The sequence below is a fragment of the Dendropsophus ebraccatus genome, chromosome 6 (assembly GCF_027789765.1).
Source record: "Dendropsophus ebraccatus isolate aDenEbr1 chromosome 6, aDenEbr1.pat, whole genome shotgun sequence".
Classification (NCBI taxonomy): domain Eukaryota; kingdom Metazoa; phylum Chordata; class Amphibia; order Anura; family Hylidae; genus Dendropsophus; species Dendropsophus ebraccatus.
In genome coordinates this window covers 98,591,988-98,619,465 of record NC_091459.1, presented here as the reverse complement: position 1 = coordinate 98,619,465, position 27,478 = coordinate 98,591,988, and the positions used below count along the sequence as shown (strand labels likewise).

At 40.4% G+C, this 27,478-nt stretch overlaps 1 protein-coding gene across 4 annotated transcripts in view; it reads left to right on the top strand.

The window, feature by feature from the left end:
* DOCK10 (dedicator of cytokinesis 10) overlaps positions 1-25,365 on the top strand; it is a 222,844-nt gene extending 197,479 nt beyond the window's left edge. For all 4 annotated transcript variants that reach the window (XM_069975419.1, XM_069975417.1, XM_069975416.1 and 1 more), the window contains exons 49-56: positions 529-651; positions 1,042-1,155; positions 8,744-8,890; positions 12,794-13,004; positions 16,853-17,043; positions 18,411-18,511; positions 19,441-19,579; positions 24,815-25,365. In XM_069975419.1, coding sequence (XP_069831520.1) covers positions 529-651; positions 1,042-1,155; positions 8,744-8,890; positions 12,794-13,004; positions 16,853-17,043; positions 18,411-18,511; positions 19,441-19,579; positions 24,815-24,931 — 1,143 coding nt within the window. In that variant the 3' untranslated portion in view covers positions 24,932-25,365. The remainder of the gene's footprint in view (positions 1-528; positions 652-1,041; positions 1,156-8,743; positions 8,891-12,793; positions 13,005-16,852; positions 17,044-18,410; positions 18,512-19,440; positions 19,580-24,814) is intronic.
* Positions 25,366-27,478: the final 2,113 nt, after the last annotated feature.

Sequence of the window (27,478 nt, the reverse complement as noted above, 5' to 3'; positions counted from 1 at the left end):
TTATATTCCACAAGTACCATGTTCGCTGAAAACCTTCAATAGGAGAATTCCCTGAAAAAAATTCAGGTTATCCAAAAGATAGCCGGTCACTGACATTCCGCAGACCTGTACAGTCCTTAATTATTTATGGGTTAGTTGAAGGCAAGCCTAAAGTTGTATAATAATTACTCTACATTGTGTCGTCCATATGACGGTCCTCATTGTCACTAGTATCTTCTCTCTATTACACTTTTCATAAATCAGCCAATATATCCCCATTTACACTTTTTTTTTATCAGTTATTCCCCTTTTAGACCTTAATTCCCATCCACTCTGTTTATGAACACTGGGCTTTTTCTCACCCCAGAAAACCAAATATGTATGATATAATCTATTACATTCGGTGGGATTCATTGGCATCTTTTGGGAGGCACAGCAAAACATCTACTGTCATAAATAGCTCATACAGTATATACACACCAGCCATTCTTGTATATAGTCCTTATTTTTTGACATGTTATATGTCTGCGTGTCTTTGTGTCACCGCAGAGCACTTTAGTGGAGCAGCTGGATCTATGTGTTGACTTCCTCTGGAAATCTGAACGATATGAGCTGATTGCCGATGTCAGTAAACCGGTCATTGCCGTGTTTGAGAAGCAGCGAGACTTCAAGGTAACATGGTGCCTTATTTAGGTTGCTTTGTGAATGGATTTTATGACATGACTATGGGGACAAACATCTTAAAGTGAATCTGTCAGCTGCAATTCAGGTTCCAAACTGCTGACACTATTAGATAGCTGATGGGAGACACATGGTTTTTTTCATATATATCCATATGTGCTTCCATAATGTAGAATAGAGTTTTTGCATGGAACTCACACGTTCACATCCGTGTTGTGGTATACAATTCTAACAGAAGCCACAAGCCTCGACCAGATCAGTCACACCATAAGTCCGTGGCTGCATGCAACACTAATTTTCCTATTAAAAAAAAAAAAAGAAGAAGAAAATTGTGGTTCCAAATGTAAAATATTGTGCTAATATTTGTTCACCCCATTTCAGAGGCTGTCAGAGCTGTATTACCGTATACACAGATCATACCTAAAAATTGCGGAGGTTGTAAATGCAGAGAAAAGGTTATTTGGGCGTTACTATCGAGTCGCCTTCTATGGCCAGGTAAGCAGAATCTAGAATATTACCTTCTATTTGTATATACTGTAGGCATCTAGCTTTGTGTAGTCAGTGGTCTGTTTTGCCAAGGCTAATTTAATTGATATTATTTACAGCTTATTTCTGGATATGTAGTAATAATTCCTGCCTCTGTATGCTTCTCTGCTAAGTTTTTAACTATATATGCTCCTGATAAGTAGAGTACGTCAGTGTGTAATATTCATAGGATAGACCTGAGACTGGCAGCCCATGCATTTTTTACACTTCTTGAATTATTTATACAACTCATTATACATAAAAGATCACTTACTTCGTTGGAGAAAACAATTATTATTCATTGCGGTGAGGAAAAGGCAGACGCTTGAGCAAATCTTGTAAAACTATCAAAACCCATCGTAATCAAAACAGCCCCTGATAAAATTCTGATAGCAACAACTCTATGAGATCAGATAAAGGACACATCATGGAGGGAAAACATATAAAAGGGGATATCTGGCAGTACAATCTTCTGATATATATATATATCTGAGACTGATCTGAGATATAAATCTGAGACAGGTCTGAAGAGTACACTGGAGGGGGTCTTGCAGTCTGGTTTCATTTTCTGAATTAAACAGTAGAAATGCTCAGAAAAAAATTGCTAGCTGTAATCTTAGCTTCACCATTCAGGAAGGTGCAAAAAGTAGTGACTACAGTTTCTGTAACCTATATAAATGGTTACATTAACAACCAATCGAAGCCACCTATCAGGCTTATTACCAGGTTCTTTGTTTAGAGCAGGGGCGGGATCTTGGCTTTTAAGCTCCTCCCTTACAGATCAGTGAAACCTTTATGAGCTCATGCTTTACCTAAATTCTTGATGTATAAATATCCGAAATTATGTGGCATCACTGGCTCCAATTCTGAAGAAATTCCCCTATCACCAGAAAATGACCTATTGTTTAAACCAAGTTTTTTTTTCTAATTTTCCATTTTACTAAATTATAAAATTCAAAAATTTGACCACTAGGTCTAAAACTCATTTGTGACTTCTTGTTCTGTCTAAATATGCTCATTAATGCTTCACATTTATTTCAGTGGGACAAGGTCTGTCTATTGCAGTCTATGTCCATGAGTCTTGCTGTAAAGCATGTCACTAAATGCTATAAAAAAAAGCCCAGGTAAAATGTCAGCCCCCATGTTGCTAAAAATTGAAATAAAAAAAATTAGAAAATAAAAACATTATAAAAAAAATGCACTTTAGCATTTAATTAGTAAAGTAAAATAAAATATAGGTGATACTATCCCTTTAAAGCAATAGTACAGTTATTCATAACTTATCCTTAATTTAGCAGGTTACTTTAGTAAACCATCATGGGGGCCACATTTCAGGTATTGGTGTGACTAGAGATGAGTGAACCTCAAACATGCTCGGGTTCATACGAATCTGAGCATGCAGCATTGGAAAACATGGATACAGACATAGTCCATAGGCTGTATCCATGTTTTCCAGGACTCAGTAGGGCTGCATCAACCTTCTGCAGCCACCAGTAATCAAATTTCGCATGCTCAGGTTTTGACAAACCTAAGCATGCTGGAAGTTTGCTTACCATTGATGTGTTATAGTGATCGTGTCCCTCTGCTCACTTCTATCCACCTCCAGCTGCTTGATTGAGATCCACTAGGCTTTACTTTAAACTCCATCCATTCAAATGAAATCCCGTGCAAGCGCTCTGCAGACCATGCTTAGTGCATGCATGATTTTCGGGGATTTTTCAGGCTGCCTATAGGGCTTATCTGAGCTTCAGGCACAGTCATTGAGGTTGCTGGAAGACACTCAGAAAACCATGCATGCACCAAGCATGGTTTTAAGAGCAACCACACAGGATTTCATCTCTGTAAGTTGAAAGTAAATCCTAGTGGATGTCAATCAAGTAGCTGGGGCATATGCATCGCTAGATAGCAACTAAGAAAATAAATTCAACCCTCCCCACCTTTGCAATCAGTCATAGTTCATCCCATGACTGAGGTGCAGAAGGGAGGAGTATACACACAGGTAGACACAATCCAGGGACGGCCATTTTGGTCTGGCTGCCAATCCTCCAGCCAGGAATAGATAGCTGGGCTTTTGCATCCAAGGGAAAAGCCCCTGGGCTTATGGAGCTCCTTTCCATATTAATAAAAAGACAGTTATCTTGGCACTGGAGAACTCAATCTGTAAAAAACAAGGTATGTGTAAAATCAGACTGAATAGCTCTATACAACCAGGCACTTAGGGAGATCTAAGTTTCTTAGAGAGAGGGGAAAAATGATGTAATTACCAGCTACTTAAAGTCTATGGGGGTAATCTAATCTAGAAGCGTTTGTTGCTAGGGAGTACATTTTTGTATATATGGCATCACACTTTACTGCAGTACCGGCCTGGATGATCTTCTCTGACACCGGCCGTTCTGTGACCCAGCCAGGTTACAGAACAGCCGGAAGTCTTATGCCATATGAACATGACCTTGGGGTACCTTAACAGTATATATATGGATACTGACAAAAACATAAGGCAATGGCCCGAACATAGTCTTCTATGCTCAAACATAGACCATATGTATACCTTTAATACCTTTAAGACTTAAATACATAGCATACCACACATGAGTGCCCTCCGATTAAAAATATATGTTTGGGCTGGCGATATACTGTCTATGTAATCTGAAAATGTCCTGTGACTTAAACTCAAAAGGTGATGCAGCATTCCATTTGCTACCTGTTCACCACTAGACTGCAGGACACATTTCTACAGTATAAGACCATGTTCACACAACGTAAGTTTTGAATTATTCATGGTCGTTGTTGCCGATTTCAGTGAATAGTGGCCACATAAGCCTGACAAGCCACACAATGAAGACACTCTATTGTCACCTACGGTGAATTGGGATGCGGGCGCACACGGATGTGTCCACATCCCAATTCAGCACAAAGAAAGATCATCACAGACATCGGCTATTCTGTGACCTGGCCGGGTCACAGAATGGCCGGTGTTTTACGCTGTCTGAACATAGCCTAAGGTTGGTCTCAAACGAGTATAATATAGCTGCCTGTATGAGCGTCATCTGAAATTGGCCTAAGAAAACAATACCATAAACAGTAGCCATTCCCATGTCTGTGGGTTTAAATTCATTGTATTTGAAATCCTTCACTTGAATTCTAAAGGTGATGAATTTGACACATAGGATAAAACTGATCAGTCGTAAAACCAGGAGACATAGACCAACATGTGCTGCTGCTGCTGGGAGGTAAAGGCAATCTCCCAAAACAAATAATGAAGGTGAATATTAAATAGGTTTTCTGCTCCAGCTCAGCCACAGACTGGAAATACCTGGCCTGTCGCCAGTAATGAAATCTGGTCTAATAAATCCACTGCAGAATGCAGAACTGTATTCATCAATGACTGCCTCCTAGTATCAGGCTTTAAGGAAGTGTCCAAGTGATGGTTTATGGCTTGTGAGATCTTCTTGACTCCTGAACTGGGAATCACATAGTGCAATGACTTTTACAATCCCTCTATATATCACAACTCAATCTTAATGTATGCATTTGCTCTTTTTTTCCGTCTGATCCTATTGAAGGCTGTGGTAAGTGCCTCATTTCTGCTTGTCTATTTCCTTACCACTCACACAGACAGCGCCAGCTGTTACTCATGATCCCCATTATACATCTAATATATTAATACCAGCTAAGATGTTCATTTGTGTCTTTCTTCTGGTGGAATGTGTGAGTGTTGTTTCCATTTGTGTCTGTTTACATCCCAGCATTTATGACGGACTTTGACACTGCATCTATTTACACTATGGCATTATGTAGAATAAGAACAAAGCCTAAGATTTACTTGCACACCTCAGAAATCTACACTGCACATGGCCTGCAGCTCCCTGCTGTCCTGTGCATACTGTGCATAGGGCATAACTACCCATGATGGGAATACCCCTTTAATGCTGGAGAAAGTGCTTAATCTGAACCGATGGGTACTTTGCCTGGGGAAGAGAATTGTTATAGATGGCATGTGGTGGGTGCGGGGAATGGGTTATTGATGTACTGGGGCTTACAAGGTGTTATGTGAACAGAAAGGTAACACACGGTAGCGGGTTCACAACAAGGAAGGGGTTAGATAAGAGCAGCACTGGTGTAAGCAATGAACTGCTGTTGATAGTGATGTGGACAAGCTGAAGAAAGGGTGGAGAGGGAGATTACATTCAGGAAGATACACAGTGTACATTGGTAAGACATGTATGTGATTGGGTGTGCAGTCAGGGCAGTTATTCTAGTCCGGAGTTGAGACAGGAACTTTCAGCCCCTTGGAATCTGAGTGTTATTAGATTTGAAGTGAATAAATCATGTGAAGCAAGGTCAGCTTTTAACCTTTAAACGTTATAACATTATAGAAATGATAAAATATAGAAAGACAACTAAAAAGAATTTCTATTCCAAAGAGAAGCTTGCAACACCAGTGCTCTGATATAAATGCAGCTATAGGCTGGAGGGACCCGCATCTCTCCCTATGAAGTTATACACAAAAGGAAACAAAGTAGCCTAGAGCAAGTAACAATAACAAGTCTGAATTTATAACAGAACTGCAATTGTATGGATAGGTTATACCACTGTAACAACATGCAAACACCACCACTTTACCACAAGGGTAGCTCCCTGTTCACACACTGCATGTATATCTAATTAGACAAATGTGAATTAGGTTTCTGAGAGGCATCGGGAGTGTACCATGAGGGTAGTAGTATTTCAATGCTGGTAGTTCTGGCGATATATATCAGAAGTCCAATAATGGTATGAATGAGTGTCCCTGTTGGTTATAATGCTGCAAGGTCACAGCTTGCTTCCAACACTGCCTTGAAGGGGGTGCCCCGGCCGCCGGCCACCTCCGAAAAACAGGCAAGTGCAGGAACCCAGCTGGTGGGTCCATGGAACCGAGTTGTTTGAAATGATAGTAAAATAGTTATTTTACAGTAAAATAAATTGACAGTGGTTTATAGGAAGCATGCACAAGCCAAAAAGACAGAAATGGCTGCACATCGCACCCATGGCTGACACGAAAGCTTATTCAGCTACATTTAAAACCAACATCAGGAGTTAGTATATAATTTGGCCAAACCATATTGCCTCATGTACCACGTGCAGGTCTTCTGATACACATGAGTCCCTAACCAAAAAACATTACTGTTTATAGGTTTATAGGAAGCAGCTCTCTCTGTAAATAATGTCACTGCTAACGAATGTAACAAGTTGGCGAAATAAGATTCAAGTGCAAATTCACAACTTGAGATGAATGAATCGCCTGTCACTTCATTTGATCGGCAAGTGGCTGATCAGCCTCCTGTCTTTTAGCTCTGTTCCGCTCCCTGACGCTCCTCCCCGGGTGCTGGGAAAAGCTGAATCCAGTCCTGGGAAACTTGCTGCTTGCTGATCAAATGAAGCGATTTGCTTTGTTTCGATGGGCGATTTGCTCATCTCTATTCAGGGACTCCCACATCTTCAGAATTGCTCTTTCAAAATTTTCTTCTTTGCAAATTCTAAGTTTCATTGGTTGTCCTAGTAGGTGGCCCCCTATAAGCCTTATTTGACGGCCACTTTAACCCTCTCCCACATACTAACATAAAGGTATGTGAAGGTGCCAAGATAGCAGGTGTATCTTGACTGACAGCTCCCACAGTAATGGCTGGGGTAAGAGAATTCTCAGATTAAATCAGATTATTGACAAGTATTGAGCACAACTCAAGATGTAGGCTGTATCCATGGTTTCCCAGACTCCCCAGGGCTGCATCCAACTTCTTCAGCCACTGGTATTCAAAAGCATACTCGAATTGTGCTCATCTTTTTTTTCTTTTTCTTTTCTTTTATGCTAAAAGCAAAATGAATAGAGTAAAAAGCCCGAAACTCATAAACATAAATACAGCCTATGGCATCCAACTTCATCTACCACCGGTAATCAATTGAAGCCTGCTTGGGTTAGAGACCTCCAGGTTCAGATGGACTCAAGCATTCTTTTAGTCCAGTAAAATAGATATATACAAATATATACATGCAATTAATTAAAAAAGAGGTGTACATACAGGTTATTATTCTTAACACAAGTGGTAGGTTAGAGCCGTATAAATTAAACTACCACTAGATGGCACTGTTGTATAGTTCTTTTTCTTTTTTTTTCTACTGTATACTAGATACAGTATCTAGCTGTGACATCCTTATGTGGATCATTCTTGTGGATATGGATCATTCTTTCCACACATAATATGGAGATCTTTGTAAACAGCAAGTTTAATCTATTCTCAACTTCTCTGTTGTAAGGTTTTATTACATTTACAGTAGGCATGCCCTAACTTAGTATGTATGGTGTCTGCTATGTAGAGGGTATGCAGTAAGAACTGGTCACAAATAAGTAAAGTTGGTGCTGTCACTGGAGGCCTAAGCTATGCTGCTAAAATATGGGGTTAAGTCATCTAGCACAATGCAAAACAGCACAGTCTCCAATCTATTAGTCTCTTCAGTTCACTCAGTTTTTTAAAAAGAAAAACCCACTGTGATGCTTATACATTTGACTGAAAAAATCAAGCATGGCGGACTAGACTTTCAGCAGACAGAAGTCTGCCATCAGCTGTAGAGAGTGATCCTTCATGCTGTGGTCGGACAAATTAGCCAAAATCTGCCATTTTGACTGTCCACTATCTTAGGTGTATGGCCACACTTACTCAATTTATGCAACACACCAGGGATGGGGACCATCAGCCCTACAGCTGTTGCAAAACTACAATTCCCATCAAGCCTGGGCAAGTGTTGTAGTTTTGCAAGACCTAATAGGAGTTTGCTATTTCTTAGTGAATGAATAAGGAGATCTGACATGTCTCAGTAATAAAATTCTTCACTTTTCTCATACAGAACAAAATGATTAATGTGGATGAGTGTCCCAAGTATTGAGAGATTGAGCTGTAAACACCTGTTTACACTGGTATCGTAGTTCTCACCCATCATTGGATTATTTCATCTTGCCAATTAGGAATACAGCAATGTTAGGGTCCATTTACACAGATTATCTGCCAAAGAAAAGATTTGAAGCCAAAGCCAGACACTGAGACTATAAACAGAGATCAGGTCATAAAGGAAAGCCTGAGATTTCTCCTCTTTTCAAATCCATTCCTGGCTTTGGCTTCAAATCTTTGGCCGATAATCTGTCAGATAATGTCTCTGTGTAAAGGGACCCTTACATAGTATAGGTGCACATTTCTATTTAGGGATCATACAGAACACTGTGGACTCATTTCACCCTAACTGCATGGAAATTGGCAAAGAATTAAATTTTTCCTATAACTAGCGCTATCAAACCATGTCTGCATTTTTACATGAATTTAGTGATGTCGCCGCTCAGCCTAAACATGAATCCTCCATCATCCATTAATAATTCTGTTTCTAATGCATCAAAGGTTCTGCTTGCACATGTGTACTAGCTGTAGGGTGTGTGATAAACTCATTGAAGTGACTAACTAAAGACGCAGCTTTGGGGAACGAATCCCAAAGTACTTCCCTGTAGAATTGAAATATACTTATCGTCTCTTTTCAGGGTTTCTTTGAGGAAGAGGAAGGAAAAGAATATATCTACAAGGAGCCCAAATTAACAGGACTATCAGAAATATCACAGAGGCTGCTCAAGTTGTATAGTGATAAATTTGGAGCGGATAACGTTAAGATCATTCAAGATTCCAACAAGGTGGGTAGTGTGTGTATGTTTGTGTGTGTGTATGTCTGTGAGTATGTGTATAAGTATGTGACTGCTCTTGACTGCTCCAGTGAACCCATTGTTTTGGCAGTTATACTGGGGAAATTAATGTAACCATCTGCATTTCTCCTACTTAGCTGCAGCCCATACAATGGCTCTAAAACCCATTTTTACCCTTTTTCTGCTTTCAACATACTAATACTATTGCTGCCTAAGGCCATGTTTACATATAGTATAACATTGGCCGTCCTGTGACCCGGCCGGGTCACAGAACGGCCGGTGTTATTGAAGATCATCCCGGACGGTACTGCAGTACCGGACGGATGATCTTCATTTCTGCTGAATTCGGATGCGCCCGGATGCACCGTGCGCGCCCGCATCCGAATTCTCCGCTGCACACAATAGAGCACACTCCATTGTGTGAACTGACAGGCCTGGATTCCCGGCTCTGGCCGGGATTCCATTTATTCACAATACAATTTATGTTATGTGTTATACAAAACATACATTGTGTGAACATGGCCCTATACTATATATAGCCATTGTCATAAGATAATCAATGCACCTCCCTTTATCTGACGGTGATTTAACCCTCATTTTTGAGGGCATGTTTTTTTTTTGTTTTTTTTTGCAGAACACAATGTAATTTTATTGGTACCATTATAGGGTACTTATGATTTATTTACTGCTTGAGATGGGGGGCACAAAAATAACCAGCAATTCCACTGTGTTTTTTTTACATATGTTAAAGGGGTTGGCCACTTTATAGTAAAATAGTTCAGTATACTGTATTAGTAACTGTACTCACTGTATATACTGACAGCAGCTCCCTGCTTACCCCACAGAACTAAAATCAGACTCCACTCCTCCAGGCTGTGCTGCCCTGCTCTGTGGTGAGTCTGTCCATAAGATGGCCAATATAAAGAAGCATGTGACCATGCCCCCCCCCATGTCCACCACTAAGCCTTTCTACGCCTATAGTGGACACTGGGGGGGCAGGGCATGTCACATGCTCCTCCATGTCTGCCATCTTATGGACATATTCGCCGCAGGGCAGCCCAGCCTGGAGGAGCAGTGACTGGATTGTAATGCATACATAGTAGTAAGCACTCAAAAATAGTAGTTCAAAGTATTATTGCCTATTAGTAATTCAGACAGATAACCCAATATGTAGGCGCTTATGAAAGACCTGGGGACATTTGCTCGGGCCATGGCTGCCATGGTAATCTATTGAAGGCCTGTGATCCAGTCACAGGTTACCAGTGGGCTGACAGTGGAAGTCTTCTACCTACATCAGTTGTTTCCATTGACCACAGCATCTAAGCGGCCAAAAGCCTTAGGCTCTATTCATACGTCCTGTTCATGTCCTTAATTGCGGATCCGCAATAATATAGGACCAATGTATTTCAATGGACCTATACACACATCCGTGTTGTGTACTGGGCTGCAATCCGTTCCGCAAAAAAAAAAGGACAGACCCTAGTACGGACAGTAACTGACACATCCAATACAACTCTATGGGGTCTGTATTTTACTGAAGCAATACGGATGCAATACGGATGCAATACGGATGCAATACGGACTGAATTTGCGGATTGTATACTGACTGAAATTTGCGGATTGGAAAAATATACTGACGTGTGAATAGACCCTTATACTGGCAGTATAGTAAAAACCCAGCTGTAAGTCACCTTCAGATTCCTTCAGTGGTCGCATGGGCACAGCCTCTGTATCCATGCCGTTATGCGGCATAGCTATTTACAATATATCAAATGAGTGCCCACTGACACAGAGAAAGAAATGACCTGTTTTGCACAGTATACACAGTATGCCTTTTGTGAGATAAGTGATGTCAGCCATGTCTGGTTGCTGTCTATGTCCATCTTCCCATGACAGTGTACAAGGCTGTGTATGCAGGTCTATAGGGGGTTAAACCAAACAACCATCTGAGGCTAAGTCCAGGTATATGTCAGCAACCTGTTAAATTAGGATGTCAGTGTATACAGTCAGCAGGCATAGGTCCCATTGACTGCAATGGCCAGAACACAGGCAGAGCTAGTAACTATTTTCAGGTCATTTTTCCAGCATATACTTTTGTCTCTGATTCCAAAATGCAGCAATCCATGTTCTGCCCACTGAAGTCAATGGGACCCATGCCTGGCCGTGTTTGTGTATCTCAAAGTCTACCACATATACTGAATTCTGCTTTAAAAACACATAACCTTTTGGTTGTGCTGACTGTATAGGAGAAAGTCAGGAGAGATAACTGTCCTCCACATGAACATTAGCAGACATTTATTGAAAGTGCATGCCCAGCTCACAAGTTACTAATGGGAGGCACATTGTGACTGTAAATAGGGGGAGCTATAAGATTACCATTAATGGTTAAATTGGTGTTTCCTCTGCTCTGCTGGTTTCTAGGAACCATCCCATTCACAGACACAGAGTGCATGCCATTTTATATAAATCAAATGTAAAATCCGACTTGTTCTAAAAACCTCAATTATCTGAGCCTATGGCAAGCTGCAAGATAATGCCGGGCCGGAGAGCGATGATATAACTGCCGGCTGGAAAGTGGTTTGGGGCGCCGGTTATCTTCTCCAGTGACTGATAGATAATGTTTTTGCAGACAACCAGACTGCTTCTAGTGTCCAATTTTTAACACTCAGGTCCACACACCTAGGCCACCGACATCACATGTATCTCAATGCATTTGCCACTTATCATCCCAAGAAACAGCATGTGATTTGGTTAGATAAAGAGAGGTTTTGGAGGGTGGGGTCAGCAACCTTCTGTATTGTCCAGTACATGGATCCCTATGCATACCGTCAGGGGCGTAGCTAGGATTCAGAGGGCCCCATAGCAAAAAAAAATGTAAGGGCCCCTCCTCCCCTACGCACAACACAAAGCACTGCATATACATATATATATATATATATATATATATATATATATATACTCTATGATGTGGACAAGAGTCAGAATCCTGTCTGTAGATACAAAAGTGAAAATGACAAGTAGAGCAGAGAGCCAATGGCTGTTTGCTCTGTCAATCCACTGTTTTTAACTAAGGGCCCATTAGGAGCTGTTATGGTTAAATACATACGTGCAGGAGCAGACTACCTTTTGCTTAACCCCTTATGTACTGCAGTGTGTAAGTGACCCAAAGTTCAGAAGACAAGGAGATCTCTACTTTACTGCTGGTGCACTGATAACCCCTGACCTCTGCACAGAGCTCTGCACATTTTCCTACTTGGCTGCAGCAGGCGGCGAACAGAGGTCAGGGGTTATCAGTGCCGTGAAGCAGAGATCTTTGTCTTCTGCTTGTTAACCTTTTTTGTGTTGCAGCATATAAGTAAACTGGGTCACTTACACACTACAGTACATAAGGGGTTAAGCAGAAGGACATAGGACAGCTCTTACCTTCTCCACCGAGCCCCCTCCTGCACAGGCCCCATAGCATCTGCCTACCCTGCCTCTATGGTAGCTATGCCAATGCATACTGGATAAAGAAGGCATAGTTTCATTACTTTCATCCTCTGAGGCAGGACTGAAGGCACAGCTAGTGTACTGCTCTATCTAAGCTAAAATGGCAAAACAGGAACACACCACAAGTGGTTCATGTCTACATGAAGCTGTGTTTCTGTGTCTTTCTCTTAGGGCCTCCCTTTTCTCCCATTTTCCTTCTCTTTTGTGGAAATGGCATAGATTGGGGAGCCTTCCACCTTCAGCACAGGACACACAGGGATGTAGATATGGACCTCTCCACTGATTACAATGTGTGATGTGTGTCACAGGTGAAGGTGCTTCAGCAAAGACACTTGGGGAAGAGGGACACTTGGACGCTGTGAATGTATCACCTTTTTCTATATGTATTCTTTAATGTTTACTTAGGTGAACCCTAAGGATCTGGATCCTAAATTTGCCTACTTCCAAGTAACATATGTAACGCCTTACTTTGATGACAAAGAGCTTGAAGACAGAAAGACAGATTTTGAGAGACATCACAATATAAACAGATTTGTTTTTGAGACCCCGTTCACCCTGTCAGGAAAGAAACATGGCGGAGTGGAGGAACAATGCAAGAGGCGCACTGTGCTGACTAGTAAGTGATCTCTGTACATGTGGCCACAGATTATATTAGGGTAAGGCAGGCACCTAGGGCATCGGATAGGGACACATTTTATGCACTACAAAAGTTAAATAGGATCTTTGTACCAACAGCATCTAACCTGCTGATAATGCTGAAGGTTACAGGGGACAATGAGAATTTCCTGTCAGTGTGGCAGTATTTAATTCATTGAGTTACTTTTCTCACCCAAGCTGCACCCAATTTATCTTCATACATATCTATGCTATAAAGTTAGCCTCTTTAACGTAGTAAACTCTTTGGGGCATCTGTCACAAATGGTAGCTAGCTCCTCCTTATGGTGGCTGAAGGCAGTCAGAAATGTATTACCAATAAGACCTGGTTCCTGAATTCTAGGCTTGCTACCAGTATTTCTCATTAAGGGCATTGAGGTCTTGAGCTGTACCTACAGTACATACTCATATTGATGGAAATCGACCTGTCCTGACCTCTGAAGTTGAATAGAAGTCTTCAGTATTTTCCAGTAATCGCTGACAAAAAAGAATTGATTGTAGAATGGAATCAGCTAACAAAAAGGATAATTATAAGGCTAGGTTCAGACGCTGTAACTGTGCGGCTGTATTTTTTATGCGGCTGTAAATGTGCGGGTGAAACTGCGGCCGTGGGAAAAAATAGACATGCGGCTGAAAACATACGGTCATTTACTTGGAAATCTGGTTCAACTAAAGATAACAAATAAAATCTTAAGAAAGTGATGCAAACACCTCTGGATGCATCTGGGAAAGCAGGGAACACAGTTTACATGAATCGCTATTACCGGGGTTTGCGATCCTCTGCACCATAGCCGATGCCTCTCATGGTTAATATATTGAATTAATGAAACACATTTTCTTTGTAATAAAGTCCCTTTCATTGTTCAATAATTAAATGTAAACGATTTCATCATTTTGCAATTAAATATACTGTTAAAATAAATATATATATAAATAAATGTATATTTATATATATATTTATTTTTTGACAGTATATTTAATTGCACAATGATGGATTCGTTAGAATTAAATTATTGAACAAAGAAACTGTATTTATTTCAACGAAAATGTGTTTTATTAATTAAATATTAATTAGTACAGGAAGCTCCATAAGCCGTTAATTCATATTCCCGGCAATAGAGCTTTCTGTACTAATCATCACTTTACTTTAATTAAAACATCAAATGTTTCTTCTAATTATGTTATGACAATAGCATTATTAGAAGAAACATTTAGAATTATATGTGCGCTCAGCTGATTGGCTGTTCGGCTGAGCGCACATATAATGAGCCGGTCCGCAGTACAGTCACTTCATTGTGCTGCGGACCAGCGAAGAGGACACATCGGGGTGAGTATAGAGCTCTCCCCACCCCCTCCCCTGCACTGCACCCCTCCCAGCAAGGAAGGGGGGGTCACTTAACCCCTTCCTTGCTGGGATGGGTGCAGTCTGGCATCAGTCTGGCCCCCAAGGGGTTAAGGGGGATGCAATACATCCTCCCTTAACCCCTTGGGGGCCAGACTGTAAGCAGCGATCTGTAAAGATGCTGCATACTGTAAGGAGCACAACACCACTCACAATGATGGGTGTTGTGCTCCTGTTTGTGTTTTTTTTTGTGTGTTTCTCCCTTTTTGTTTTTCAGATATCGGTATCCTGTGGATTACGTCGGATTCCATGGACTACGTCGATGACCAGCGGTTGTTGTTTTAATTTTTTTAATAAAATGGTCAATGAGGGGTGTGGGGGTGTTTTTATTTGAATAAAAAAATTTGTCTTGTGTCTTGTCTTTATTTCTTTACTTTATAGACTTAGTAGTGGAAGCCGTCTAATAGACGGAATCCATTACTAAGTTGGGGCCTAGTGTTAGCCGGTATAAAATGGCTAACACTAACCCCCTATTATTACCCCAGTACCTAATGCCGCCAGGGGTACTGGGAAGAGCCGGGTGCCAGTGGTCCCGGAGCGTCAAAATTGGCGCTCCTGGACCGGGCGGCAGCAGGCTGGTAAGATTTAGGCTGGGGAGGGCCTAAACCAATGGCTCTTCCCACCCTGGTGTTACCAGGCTGCTGTTGTTTGGTTTTTAACCCGGCTGGTTATAAAAATAGGGGGGACCCTATGCGTTTTTTTTTTTAATTATTTATTTATTTTTTTAAAAAAACCGCATAGGGTCCCCCCTATTTTTTATAACCAGCCGGGTTAAAAACCAAACGACAGCAGCCTGGTAACACCAGGGTGGGAAGAGCCATTGTTTTAGGCCCTCCCCAGCCTAAATCTTTCCAGCCTGCTGCCGCCCAGTCCAGGAGCGCCAATTTTGACGCTCCGGGACCACTGGCACCCGGCTCTTCCCAGTACCCCTGGCGGCATTGGGTACTGGGGTAATAATAGGGGGTTAGTGTTAGCCATTTTATACCGGCTAACACTAGGCCCCAACTTAGTAATGGATTCCGTCTATTAGACGGCTTCAACTACTAAGTCTATAAAGTAAAGAAATAAAGACAAGACACAAGTTTAAATTTTTTTTTATTCAAATAAAAACACCCCCACACCCCTCATTGACCATTTTATTAAAAAAAATTAAAACAACAACCGCTGGTCATCGACGTAGTCCATGGAATCCGACGTAATCCACAGGATACCGATATCTGAAAAACAAAAAGGGAGAAACACACAAAAAAAACACAAACAGGAGCACAACACCCATCATTGTGAGCGGTATTGTGCTCCTTACAGTATGCAGCATCTTTACAGATCGCTGCTTACAGTCTGGCCCCCAAGGGATTAAGGGAGGATGTATTGCATCCCCCTTAACCCCTTGGGGGCCAGACTGCACCCATCCCAGCAAGGAAGGGGTTAAGTGACCCCCCCTTCCTTGCTGGGAGGGGTGCATTGCTGGGGAGGGGGTGGGGAGAGCTCTATACTCACCCCGATGTGTCCTCTTCGCTGGTCTGCAGCACAATGAAGTGACTGTACTGCGGACCGGCTCTTTATATGTGCGCTCAGCCGAACAGCCAATCAGCTGAGCGCACATATAATTCTAAATGTTTCTTCTAATAATGCTATTGTCATAACATAATTAGAAGAAACATTTGATGTTTTAATTAAAGTTAAGTGATGATTAGTACAGAAAGCTCTATTGCCGGGAATATGAATTAACGGCTTATGGAGCTTCCTGTACTAATTAATATTTAATCAATAAAACACATTTTCGTGGAAATAAATTCAGTTTCGGTGTTCAATAATTTAATTCTAACGAATCCATCATTGTGCAATTAAATATACTGTCAAAAAATAAATATATAGATAAATATACATTTATTTATATATCTATTTATTTTAACAGTATATTTAATTGCAAAATGATGGATTCGTTAGAAATAAATTATTGAACAACGAAAGTGTCTTGATTACAAAGAAAATGTGTTTTAGTAATTTAATATATTAACTATTAGAGGCATCGGCATTCGGCATCATTGCCGGCTGTTTTTGAAGTACTCCGTACGGACCGCCTGTCAATCCTCGGCCGCATGTCCAGCCGCAAACAATGGTCTTGTTCATTTTTTACGGGTCCGTTTACGATCGGGCCGTAGATTCAGACATAGTGTGCACTGTGCAGCCGCATATCCTATACTTCCAAGCATACACACGAACCACCAAAAATACCGCCGCACAATTACAGCCGCAAATACAGCCGCACAGTTACAGCGTCTCAACCTAGCCTAAAAGTGTGAACAATAGATAAGTGATCACCATCATTGCATATGCAGCATTGCTCATTGTTTGTCCATTTTCTATGGCCACTTTGCAGTTCACTAAATTTTCTTACTCTTCTGCAGCCAGTCATTCATTCCCATATGTAAAAAAGAGGATCCAAGTTATTAGCCAGACAAGCACAGAACTGAATCCGATTGAGGTTGCCATAGATGAGATGTCCAAGAAGGTTCAGGAACTGCATCAGCTTTGCACAATGGATGATGTGGATATGATAAGACTACAGCTGAAGCTTCAAGGAAGTGTTAGTGTAAAGGTAAGAGGCCCAAATAGCAAGTCAAGAGCGTTTACACTTCAAGTCCTGCCTTCTTCCAGATGTTCTTAAAGAACCTAAATTTTCTTTTACTGATTTGAGTCAAACACAAAATGTATTGTTTTATTCTAATCTGCTTCTATTTTCTGACTGTAATTTTTTTCATTTTACTTTTTGTACATTGTTATGGGGGCTGCCATGTTGCCTGGGCTGTTTTTAACAGCATTTAGTGACATGCTTTACAGCAAGACTTATGGACATAGACAATATCAGACAGTCTGTCCCCTTGCGATGAATGTGAAGCATTACTGAGCGCGCTCTGCGACCTTTGAAGAGTTCATTCAGCAGGGAGCTGCTATTGCCTCCTCTATCTACTGGTGTATCATGTCACTGCAATACTGTACTGATCACTTCACAGCAGCCTCCTCTTATCACCACAGAGAAAACAGGAAGTCTCAGCTTAGTTTTAGCCCCAGTGGTGAGAATGAAAACTGCAAGATCTAAGGATTATTTTATAATATATATAGGAAAATGGGAAATTAGAGAAAAAAAAAGCCACCAAAAATTCTTAAATATATTTAACATAAATACAGCTTCTACTTAGGATGTTACGCCAAGATCACCCATCACTGGGTAGAGTTCCCTACTATTAGTTTCCTTGATGACAAGACTAGTGCACGGAGAGTCATTTCAGGAGGAATTTAAGGCAGATTCCATCTCAACATCAGCACTAATGCTTCCTGGGAAAAGCCTCCAATTGAGTTCAATGGGATTGCCTCAACTCTTCTCTTTCTACGTTGAAATTTACAATATAGATTTGAATAGGCATTTGTAATTCATCTCCAAAATCCATTTAATTTCAGCATGAAGCAGATTTCAAGCAGAATTTCAGCAAGTGTGCACATATCCTGACAAAGCTTTGCTGAACTTTTTCTTATACAGAGTTGTAGTTATAAAATATAGAATAAGACAATGGGTATTCACTTATTGTCCCATAGTTGGGTTATATGGCTACCAGTGTGTCTTACATTACTTTTCAGCTGGCAGACAATGACGAGTCGCCAGTTCTCAAACCTCTTCCTGTCCTATTTATTCAGCCTTTCTAAATAGAACGATATGAGGAGAGCATCTTTAAAGCCCCATGATAAATGCATGTCTACCTCCCGTCTGTAGAAAACTATCTTTATAATTCTGAGTCAAGCTTACAAGTCATGTTTTATTTGTTGAGATCAATTGAATAGATTATGTTCAAAGAAGAACTGACATTTCGCTATCCTTATCGGAATGAAATGTTATGTTCAGCCTGGTTGTACGTATGTATTTATTTGTGTTCTGAATATTAATATTTCTCTACTGAAACTGAATTTCAGGTAAATGCCGGGCCGATGGCATACGCTAGAGCATTTTTAACAGAGACAAATGCCAACAATTACCCTGAAAGCCAAGTAAAGCATTTGAAAGACATATTTAGGTAATGCTTTCTTATATTATTATATACTATTATTATAATCAAGAAATTTCCCTTAAGCATTCTCAAGTGCCCATATGTTTCCAAATTGGAGAGAGGAGTAAGTCCCTGCCAGACACCTCCTGTCAGTATAAAGTGAGGAAATTATTTTCCATTCTGGAAGACTGAAATCCACAAGACTGTCAAGTGCCAGTCTGGTGAAGGTTTCTCTCCTGCAGATATAATTGCTGACAAAGCCATTGAGCATCTGTAGCCAGACAGGACCCCTGATGTTAGGACATCTATGAATGAGTCTACCCAGGCAGAAGTTACTGCCACATGGGACCTCTTGACACATCTGATGTAAGGGCTCTCCTATATATTATATGGCTCAAGAGGGCATTAAGTGATGCAGAAACCATGGGTTGGATTTTGTAAAGCTTCTTATAAACTATATAATAATATAAAATTGTATATATTACTTATAAATTATAACAAGAATATTCACCCAAAGTATAAAAATGACTATATATTAAGAAATGAAAGCTTAGCCCTGATTGTGTAATTCTGCTTCTATGTATGTATTGCATGGACGTCCATTCATCGGGGGATTAGTTAGGCTGGGTGCACACTACGTTTTTGCAATCAGTTGGATGGGAAAACCAGATGCATTTGTATGCATCCGTTTTGATCTGTTTTTCCATTGACTTCCATTTTTTAAAAAAAAGGCTCAAAATGCATCTTTTTTTTTTTTTTAACGTACACAAAAACGTAGCTGACCTTACAGATGTGTTTTGATGCGTTTTTTATAATGGAAGTCAATGGAAAACCAGATCAAAACGGATGCACACAAATGCATCCATTTTTTTTTTTTTGCCCAGCCTAATAGAGACATTCATACTGAACAGTCCGCAATCTTAAAACTTCCTTTATTGTATACACTTTTTTTCCAGGCAATTTGCAGATACTTGCGGCTTGGCTCTAGAAGTAAATGAGCGTCTCATAAAGGAAGATCAATTGGAATACCAAGAGGAGATGAAGTCTCATTACAGGGAAATTCTGACAGAACTCTCTGAAGTCATGAATGAGCCGGTGAGCTGATAGAAGTAACCCAGCATTAGTTAGCACCAGGCCACATGGGGAATATTCTTAGCTAATGTAACACTAGACTAGTGACAAACGCCTCAAACTGTCTGGCCTTAAATTTCAGATTTCTTTGTGGACGTTGTCTGTGACCTGTTCATTGTCAAGTATATCAGATATCGCTGGCTGTGAAGATGGCTCTCATCTGTCATCAACCCAAAGTGAAATCTAGGCAGATCATAAACAGCTAGAAACGTATTAGGAGATTGAGTTTTGTTAAAACATGAAGGCGGTAAGGATAGTGAAGTCATTCCACTGAAGCTGTATGAGACTATATGTAGAAATAGATAATGCCCTGTCCATTCCTAACCTAAACCTATTAACTGTAGGTGCAACAGATTTTTGGTCTCCCTAAAACAGGGGTGGGGAAACTTCGGCCCTCCAGCTGTTGCAAAACTACAATTCCCATCATGCCCGGACAGCCTTCCAGGCTGTCCAGGCTTGATGAGAGTTGTAGTTTTGCAACAGCTGGAGGGCCAAAGGTTCCCCATCCCTGCCCAAAAATTACCGAAATGTCAATATAATGTCTATAATTGCTACCAGGGTCCTTCTGCTAACTCTAAAGCTACCTGTACATTTGGGCACTGCTCCTGTAGATACAGTTGCTTTTTATTTAGCATTTCACTGACAGGTACCATGACAAGTGTCAGTTCCTTCAATAACAGAGGAACACTGATAAATATGCATGAAGGAAGCAGTATGCATGTACTGTATTAAGATCTAGTATTCAGAGGCTGGAGTAACCTATAAGGGCTCAGTAGTCAACCTGCAGGTGAAGCAGAGCTGAATTTCCAATTTAACCCTTTGCAGTTGCAATGCCTATGCATCAAAATAATTCTCATAATAAACATAATAAAGGTGATGTCATCTTGTGAGAAACCCCTGGCAAGTTACAAATTCTCATCTGTAAGACCGAAATATTTATACATATGTTAAAGAAGTTGTCTGACATTTAGACAGTTACCAATATTATAAACACCTGCAAGAAATAGGTCATGGTTCAGCCAGTTCTCATTGCCATTAGGTCTATGGTACTTATCATTACCTTACTACATTGTCGGTTTCCTATTAAAGTGTCACTGTTGTTTAAATTTTTTTTGCAGGAATCAATAGTACAGGCAGTTTTAAGAAACTTTGTAATTGGGTTTAGTATCCGAAAAATGCATTTTAAGGCTGGGTTCACACTACGTATATTTCAGTCAGTATTGTGGTCCTCATATTGCAACCACAACCAGGAGTGGATTAAAAACACAGACTCTGTTCATACAATGTTAAAATTGAGTGGATGTCCGCCATATAACAGTAAATAACGGACATTATTTCAATAGAACAGCCGTTGTTTTAAAATAACAGCAAATATTTGCCATTAAATGGCGGCCATCCACTCAATTTCAACATTGTGTGAACAGATCCTTTCTGTGTTTTTAAACCACTCCTGGTTTTGGTTGCAATATGAGGACCACAATACTGACTGAAATATACGTAGTGTGAACCCAGCCTTATAATGAAAAAGTTTGAAGCTCTCCCCCTGTCTTCATTGATGTCTATGGAGAGGGGAGGGGTTGAGTGAGATGAGGCACCAAAACAGGACAACAAAGAGTTAGTTTATAGCTACATCACCGGCTATCTCCTCTGACAGTCAGCACTGACCTCTCTGTTCTCTGCTGCCGACCCTCCTCTCTCCATAGAACAGACAGGGCCTGACTGATGTAAAAGAGTTGAGATTTCCTGATAATGAGCAGTGGATGAGAGAGAGGAAGGGGAGGGGACCTGGGAAAAGGCTTTTTGAATGCAGATAATGGCATATTTGCCTAATAAACCCAATTACAACATTTCTTAACCCCTTAACGACAGCGGGCGTATATTTACGTCCTGCGGTCGGTAAGGAAGTCCAGAATGGAGCCGCGCGGCGGCCAAGCTCCAAACCGCCGTGGTCCTGGGTGCCGCATGGACCGATCTCCGTGTCTGTTACCTGCCGCGGTCTCCGCCAAAATGTCGCTGATCCCGGCTCGGCACTCGGATGCTTTCGGCTGCAGCAGTCGAAAGCAAACGAGTGCCGATGTCATTGATCTATGCTATATAACTTTACAGCATAGATCTCAATGAGAGATCAATGCACTTATACTAGAAGTCCCCCAGGGGGGCTTCTAGTATAAGTGTAAAAGTTAAAAAAAAAAGTGATGTTGTCAATAAAAAGCCCCCTCCCCTAATAAAAGTCTGAATCACCCCCCTTTTCCCATGTAATAAATAAAAGTAAACAAATAAATAAATAAACGTTTGCTATCGCCGCGTGCGTAATCGCCCGAACTATTAATTTATCATATTCCTGATCTCGCACGGTAAACGGCGTAAGCGCCAAAAAAATTGCAAAGTGCAAAAGTCGCATCAAATCCAGAAAAATTGTAATAAAAAGCGATCAAAAAGTCACATATGAGCAATCAAGGTGCCGATAGAAAGAACATATCATGGCGCAAACAATGACACCTCACACAGCCCCATAGACCAAAGGATAAAAGCGCTATAAGCCTGGGAATGGAGCGATTTTAAGGAACATATATTTGTTAACAATGGTTTGAATTTTTTACAAGCCATCACATAATATAAAAGTTATACATGTTATCGTTTTAATCGTAACGACTTGAGGAACATATATAACAAGTCAGTTTTACCCCAGGGTGAATGGCGTAAAAAGAAATACCCCCCAAATAAACAAAATGTGTTTTTTTTTTCACTTCAACCATACACTTTTTTTTCAATTTCACCATACATTTATTTTTTTTCTGGTTTTCCAATGTACTTTATAAAAAAATTTAGCCTGTCATTGCGAAGTACAATTAGTGATTAGTGGGTTTCTGGGTGGAAAAATGCAAGTGCTATGGCCTTTTAAGCACAAGGAGGAAAAAACGAAAACACAAAAATCGAAATTGGTCCGGTCCTTAAGGGGTTAAAATCGACTGTACTATTGATTTCTGCAAAAAAAACTAAATGACTGTGACAAGTTATGTTACTGTTAGACTAAACCTCACTATAGGCTGCAATAATTGGGTGCTGGCAGGGAGAGGAGAGGATTGGAGAGAGACGGAGGAGGGAATTTATCAAGGGCTTTACGCCTATTTTTAGGTGAATAATTTGACTTTTTACCCATTTTTGGTTCTATTTATAGACAAGCATTCAGCTTTGTTCACACAAGGTTTTTTCAGCTCCATTTAAAAAGACGTCCGTCATTTTGAGTCTAAAATAACGGACATCATTTAGCTGTATAGCCTCCCCTTAGTAAAATGACAGCTCTTGGTACATTATTCTGTTGGTACATTAATTGAAAAACCTATTGAATTTAACAGTAAAAACGGAGAAAGAACGGTGACAAAAGAAAACCTGTGTGTGAACTAATAATAAAAAATGTCCGCTGTTTGCAAAAGACGTCTGAAAAGAATGATCATTATTTTGACGTCTGCGGTAAAAACATCCATTATTCAATACATTGTGTGCATTGAACGTCCGTCTCTCCATTGACTTCAATGCATTGCCATTGCAGTCAGTTAAATCGCGGCAAAAACACAGGTTATTTTAAATTGCAAAAGTGGACGACTTTTCTCTATTTTTGACATTGTGTGAACATGGCCTTTGACAGGCCAATATTTTTTAGATGCAACTTTTTTTTTTAATCTGCCTCTTTTGAGAGTTCACCCAAAGATTCGCATAATCTGGGAAATGCACCCAACTTGTCATTTGCGACTTTTTAAAAAGTCACAAAAAATGGTGCAGGCTTACGTCTGGTCAGTACTAGGTGAATATGTTTGCAACTTTTTATTTAGACTTATTTATTTACTATGACAATGTGACTTTCCCATAAATCACACAAAATATGTTGGAACAAAATAAACACCAACCCACATTACAAAAGTCACACACATTAGACTCCTTAGTAAATGTCCCCCAATGAGTGTCTTCAGTAGTTTGTAGTGAGTGTTATATATCGCCCCAATGCAGGATTCACAGCCTACTTTGCATTGTATCGGTAGACCATTCTCATGTATATGGAGACATTTAACGATAAGTGTATGCCATATGTGGAATTCTTTTTAGAAAAAGAATTGGAATAAGATGATGTTTTTACAACAATGCCTTCTTTACGTCTTTACTAGAATGGGTTACTTTATATAGTTTGTGACATTTGTTGGTACTATCTACAATTTGTGATTAAAATGAATACCATTGTGTTGAATATGGGTGCATTCACACCGCAATCAAGGCCTCAGAAGAAGGGCGGAAAATGACCTGAACATTGTCACAAGCTGAGTACAAGTAAATGGGAATACGTTGGCACCAGATTGTGACAGGTTATCAATGTATATTGTGACCCTCACCTACCTGACTATAGGACTGGTACACTAGCTAAGTAAAATCTGTGCTTGCTGTTCTTGCTATGAAGATTCTTTACATGTTCCTAATCATCTCATGAACTATAGACCAATTTTCCATTTCCTCTGCCTAAACCATTCACCTGAACATCCTTCTCTCCAGCATGTTAACTATACATGTGGTTATATTTGGAGTTCTACTTGGATCCCAGTCCTGTGTTAATACATTCTCTCTCTTCTCTCAGCTGTCATGTGACCCTTGCCTGTTCCGCTTCTCTTCCTCTTTGTCTAACATTTCACTGAGTGCTTTAGGGAATATCGGTATGTCCTTTACTTGTCTTGCAATACTTGGCTTGTGCATGCTAATCCTTACTCACCTTCTACCTCTTCATAAGCATTCTATGCATTGCCTCATGCTGGAAGTAACACTATATTGGGATGTTGGTAGCAACAGCAATGTTGTGCTTTGCAGAGAGGCATAAAATTAGCAATGCTATACGTTCTATTTCCTGTATTTATATACCTGTGTACCTTCTGTAACCTCCGGGAGAACAGCACTTTCAGCCTTTGAATCCTGCTTTCCTCTAGTGGCTGGCTGTAACTGTTATAAAGACAGCCAGTGACCTGAAACTCCCAATTGGGCACGGCACCGCCACAGCTGCCAGTAGGGAGTCTGTGAAGGGTGAAATTGTCAAGTGAACCGTAACAAAATGCTGCGCTATGTGTTTTCTTTTTTGAAGGTCGCTGCCCATCACTTGCTGTCAGACTGAGATTCTGTTTTTCTTTTCTTTTTTTCTTTTTTTTCTTCTTCTTTCTATAAAAGATTACTTATCGGGAGGACCAAGCAAAACATCCCACGTCTGAGAAACAATGCCCCCTCCGGTCACTCAGCAGAGGAAATACAGGGCTGCCAAGCACATCATCGAAAGCCGATTCCTGATTGGGCCAGTACAGACCAACCTGACCAAGGACTTGCTTCTTCAGGACACAGATTGTAATATTAATTTATTCTGAAGTATTTCCACCAGTGCTGAGAACAGCGCTAGCGTAATATTTCTGCTGCCTATTCAATGGACAAAAACAGTTTTTCCGACCCCTTTGCTGCCAAGGGGTTAACCAATGGCAGATGAGCACTCCTTATATGACATGGTTGTCATTATTCATGCTAAACCTAATATTATTTTATCTCCGGCGTCTATTTTAAGAGTCTTAATTCTATGTTTTATAATAAATAAGCATATTTACATTGAAGATTGTACATAGGAGATGTGTAAAATTTGTCATTTTTTTATAGAAATGAACCCATATCCACAAGATAACTAAGATTCTATAGATATCCTTAGATAAAGATTTATTAAAGTATTTGTGAATGTGCATGGTTATTATGTGGTTATTCTGCATGCTGAGAGCAAGGCACAGCCGGGAGCGGAGAAAGAAATTAATAGATGCTCCTGGGCGATAATAGCTAAATAAAAAGCAGATTAAATGAAATGGTAAATGCAGCGAGAAGGTGAAGTGTCTCCAAGCGGGGGACATTTATCAGACCAAAGGTGGAAGAGGGGACAAAAGCCAAATGCTATATATATATATATATATATATATAACCACTTCATAGAGTATAGACGGATGAGGCACTTACCATGCTTATCTTCTTAAGGATATGTTCACACTACGTAAAAGTACGGCCGTTGTTGGCGATGGCAACAACGGCCGTACTTTTGGCGCGGTGGAACAATGCCTGTTTCTTTATGGGATCACGGAACAGCCAGTCTCTTACGTAGTGTGAACATAGCCTAAAAGCAGAAAAACGTTTATTTCACATTAATGCAGGTAACCAGACATAGGCATGTGGACGGGCGACAGCCTGTTTCGCGAGCGTCACGTGCACGCTTTCTCTTGACCCTACGTCACTACGTTCCCATACTCCTTTTCTAGATGTGTCAATCATCAAGACAATTAAAATCATGATTTTACAAAAACACACATAAAGAAACACACAAGAACATAATCATTATAAACATAACATGCTTAAAACTATTATGTTCTTGTGTGTTTTTGGAAAATCATGTTTTAATTGTCTTGATGATTGACACATCTTGAAAAGGAGTACGGGAACGTAGTGACGTAGGGCAGAGAGGAAGCGTGCACGTGACGCATGCGAAACAGGCTGTCGCCCATCCACATGTCTATGTCTGGTTACCTGCATTAATGTGAAATAAACGTTTTTCTGCTTTTAAGAAGATAAGCATGGTGAGTGCCTCATCCGTCTATACTCTATGAAGTGGTTATGAATGGACTTGCAGGGATGATCGAGCACCACCAGTTGTCACCAAGGTCTTTCAGGCAGTGTTCAGAAAGTCCGGTTCCCCTGCGGTAGTGCTGAGATACGCTTTTTTTTCATATATATATATATATATATATATTTTTTTATTTTTTTTTATTTATTTATTTATTTTTTTTAAGCGAACTTGTCATTAATCTCATGATGCCCGAGCCACGAGTCATAGGGGTGGTCCCAGGAGGTTTCTCCCAGCCACAATGACCCTGATTGATAGATCGCTACATGTCTGGGTATGGGCCCTTAGTGTTGGAGCCTTGACTGCAGTTTTCCAATAAGTGACACACCTATGTATTTCATATAGAAAACAGGCGAATTGTGACCCAGCGCAATTTCGTTAGCCGCGATGCAGCAGCTTCATGTGACAAACTTTGCCCATGTCACCTGTATTGTACACAAAGTTGCTGTGATTCTGATGTGATCAATGCCTTAAAGAGGCAATCTCTTGTACCTACACAATACCCACGCTGCAGAATATCTTCCTAGGTCTGTCTTGTGCTGTTCTGGTTTTGTATTCATTCATACGTGCACAGAAGGAATTACACAGAGCAGCATTAGGAAAAGAAAAGTGGTTTCAACATTGTTACTTGGGGAATACAAATATTTACCTGGCGAGACTAAGATAGGACTAACAGTTCCGCTGTAAGGGTACAAACCCACTTGACGTATTTGCTGCGTGAATCAGTCTTAAAAATAAGCAGGCAAAACGCAGGTTGGCTTTATACGATTGTTCTGCGTTAAAATACGCAATTGCGTATTTTTAAAGTGTGAAGCTTGTTGTTAGCAAAGCATCAGTTGTTAACAACCTGTGCGAAAAACGCATGTAGCTTCACGCTTCAAAAATACGCAATTGCGTATTTTAACACAGAACAATTGTATAAAGCCAACCTGCGTTTTGCCTGCTTATTTTTAAGACTGATTCACGCAGCAAATACGTCAAGTGGGTTTGTACCCTAACTGTAGTATTTCTCATGTTTTAGGGACCTCTATGTTGCAGGATAAAATAATGTTGTGATATATGGGTATTCAGGCAGCTGCATCCACAAAAATGAAAATTCTCATTGACTTTCCATGGAGGAGCTGCACACGTTCTGCGTTTATCATGCATGCATAGCTAGAGGTACAATATGTAGAGCGCGCCATCATTGG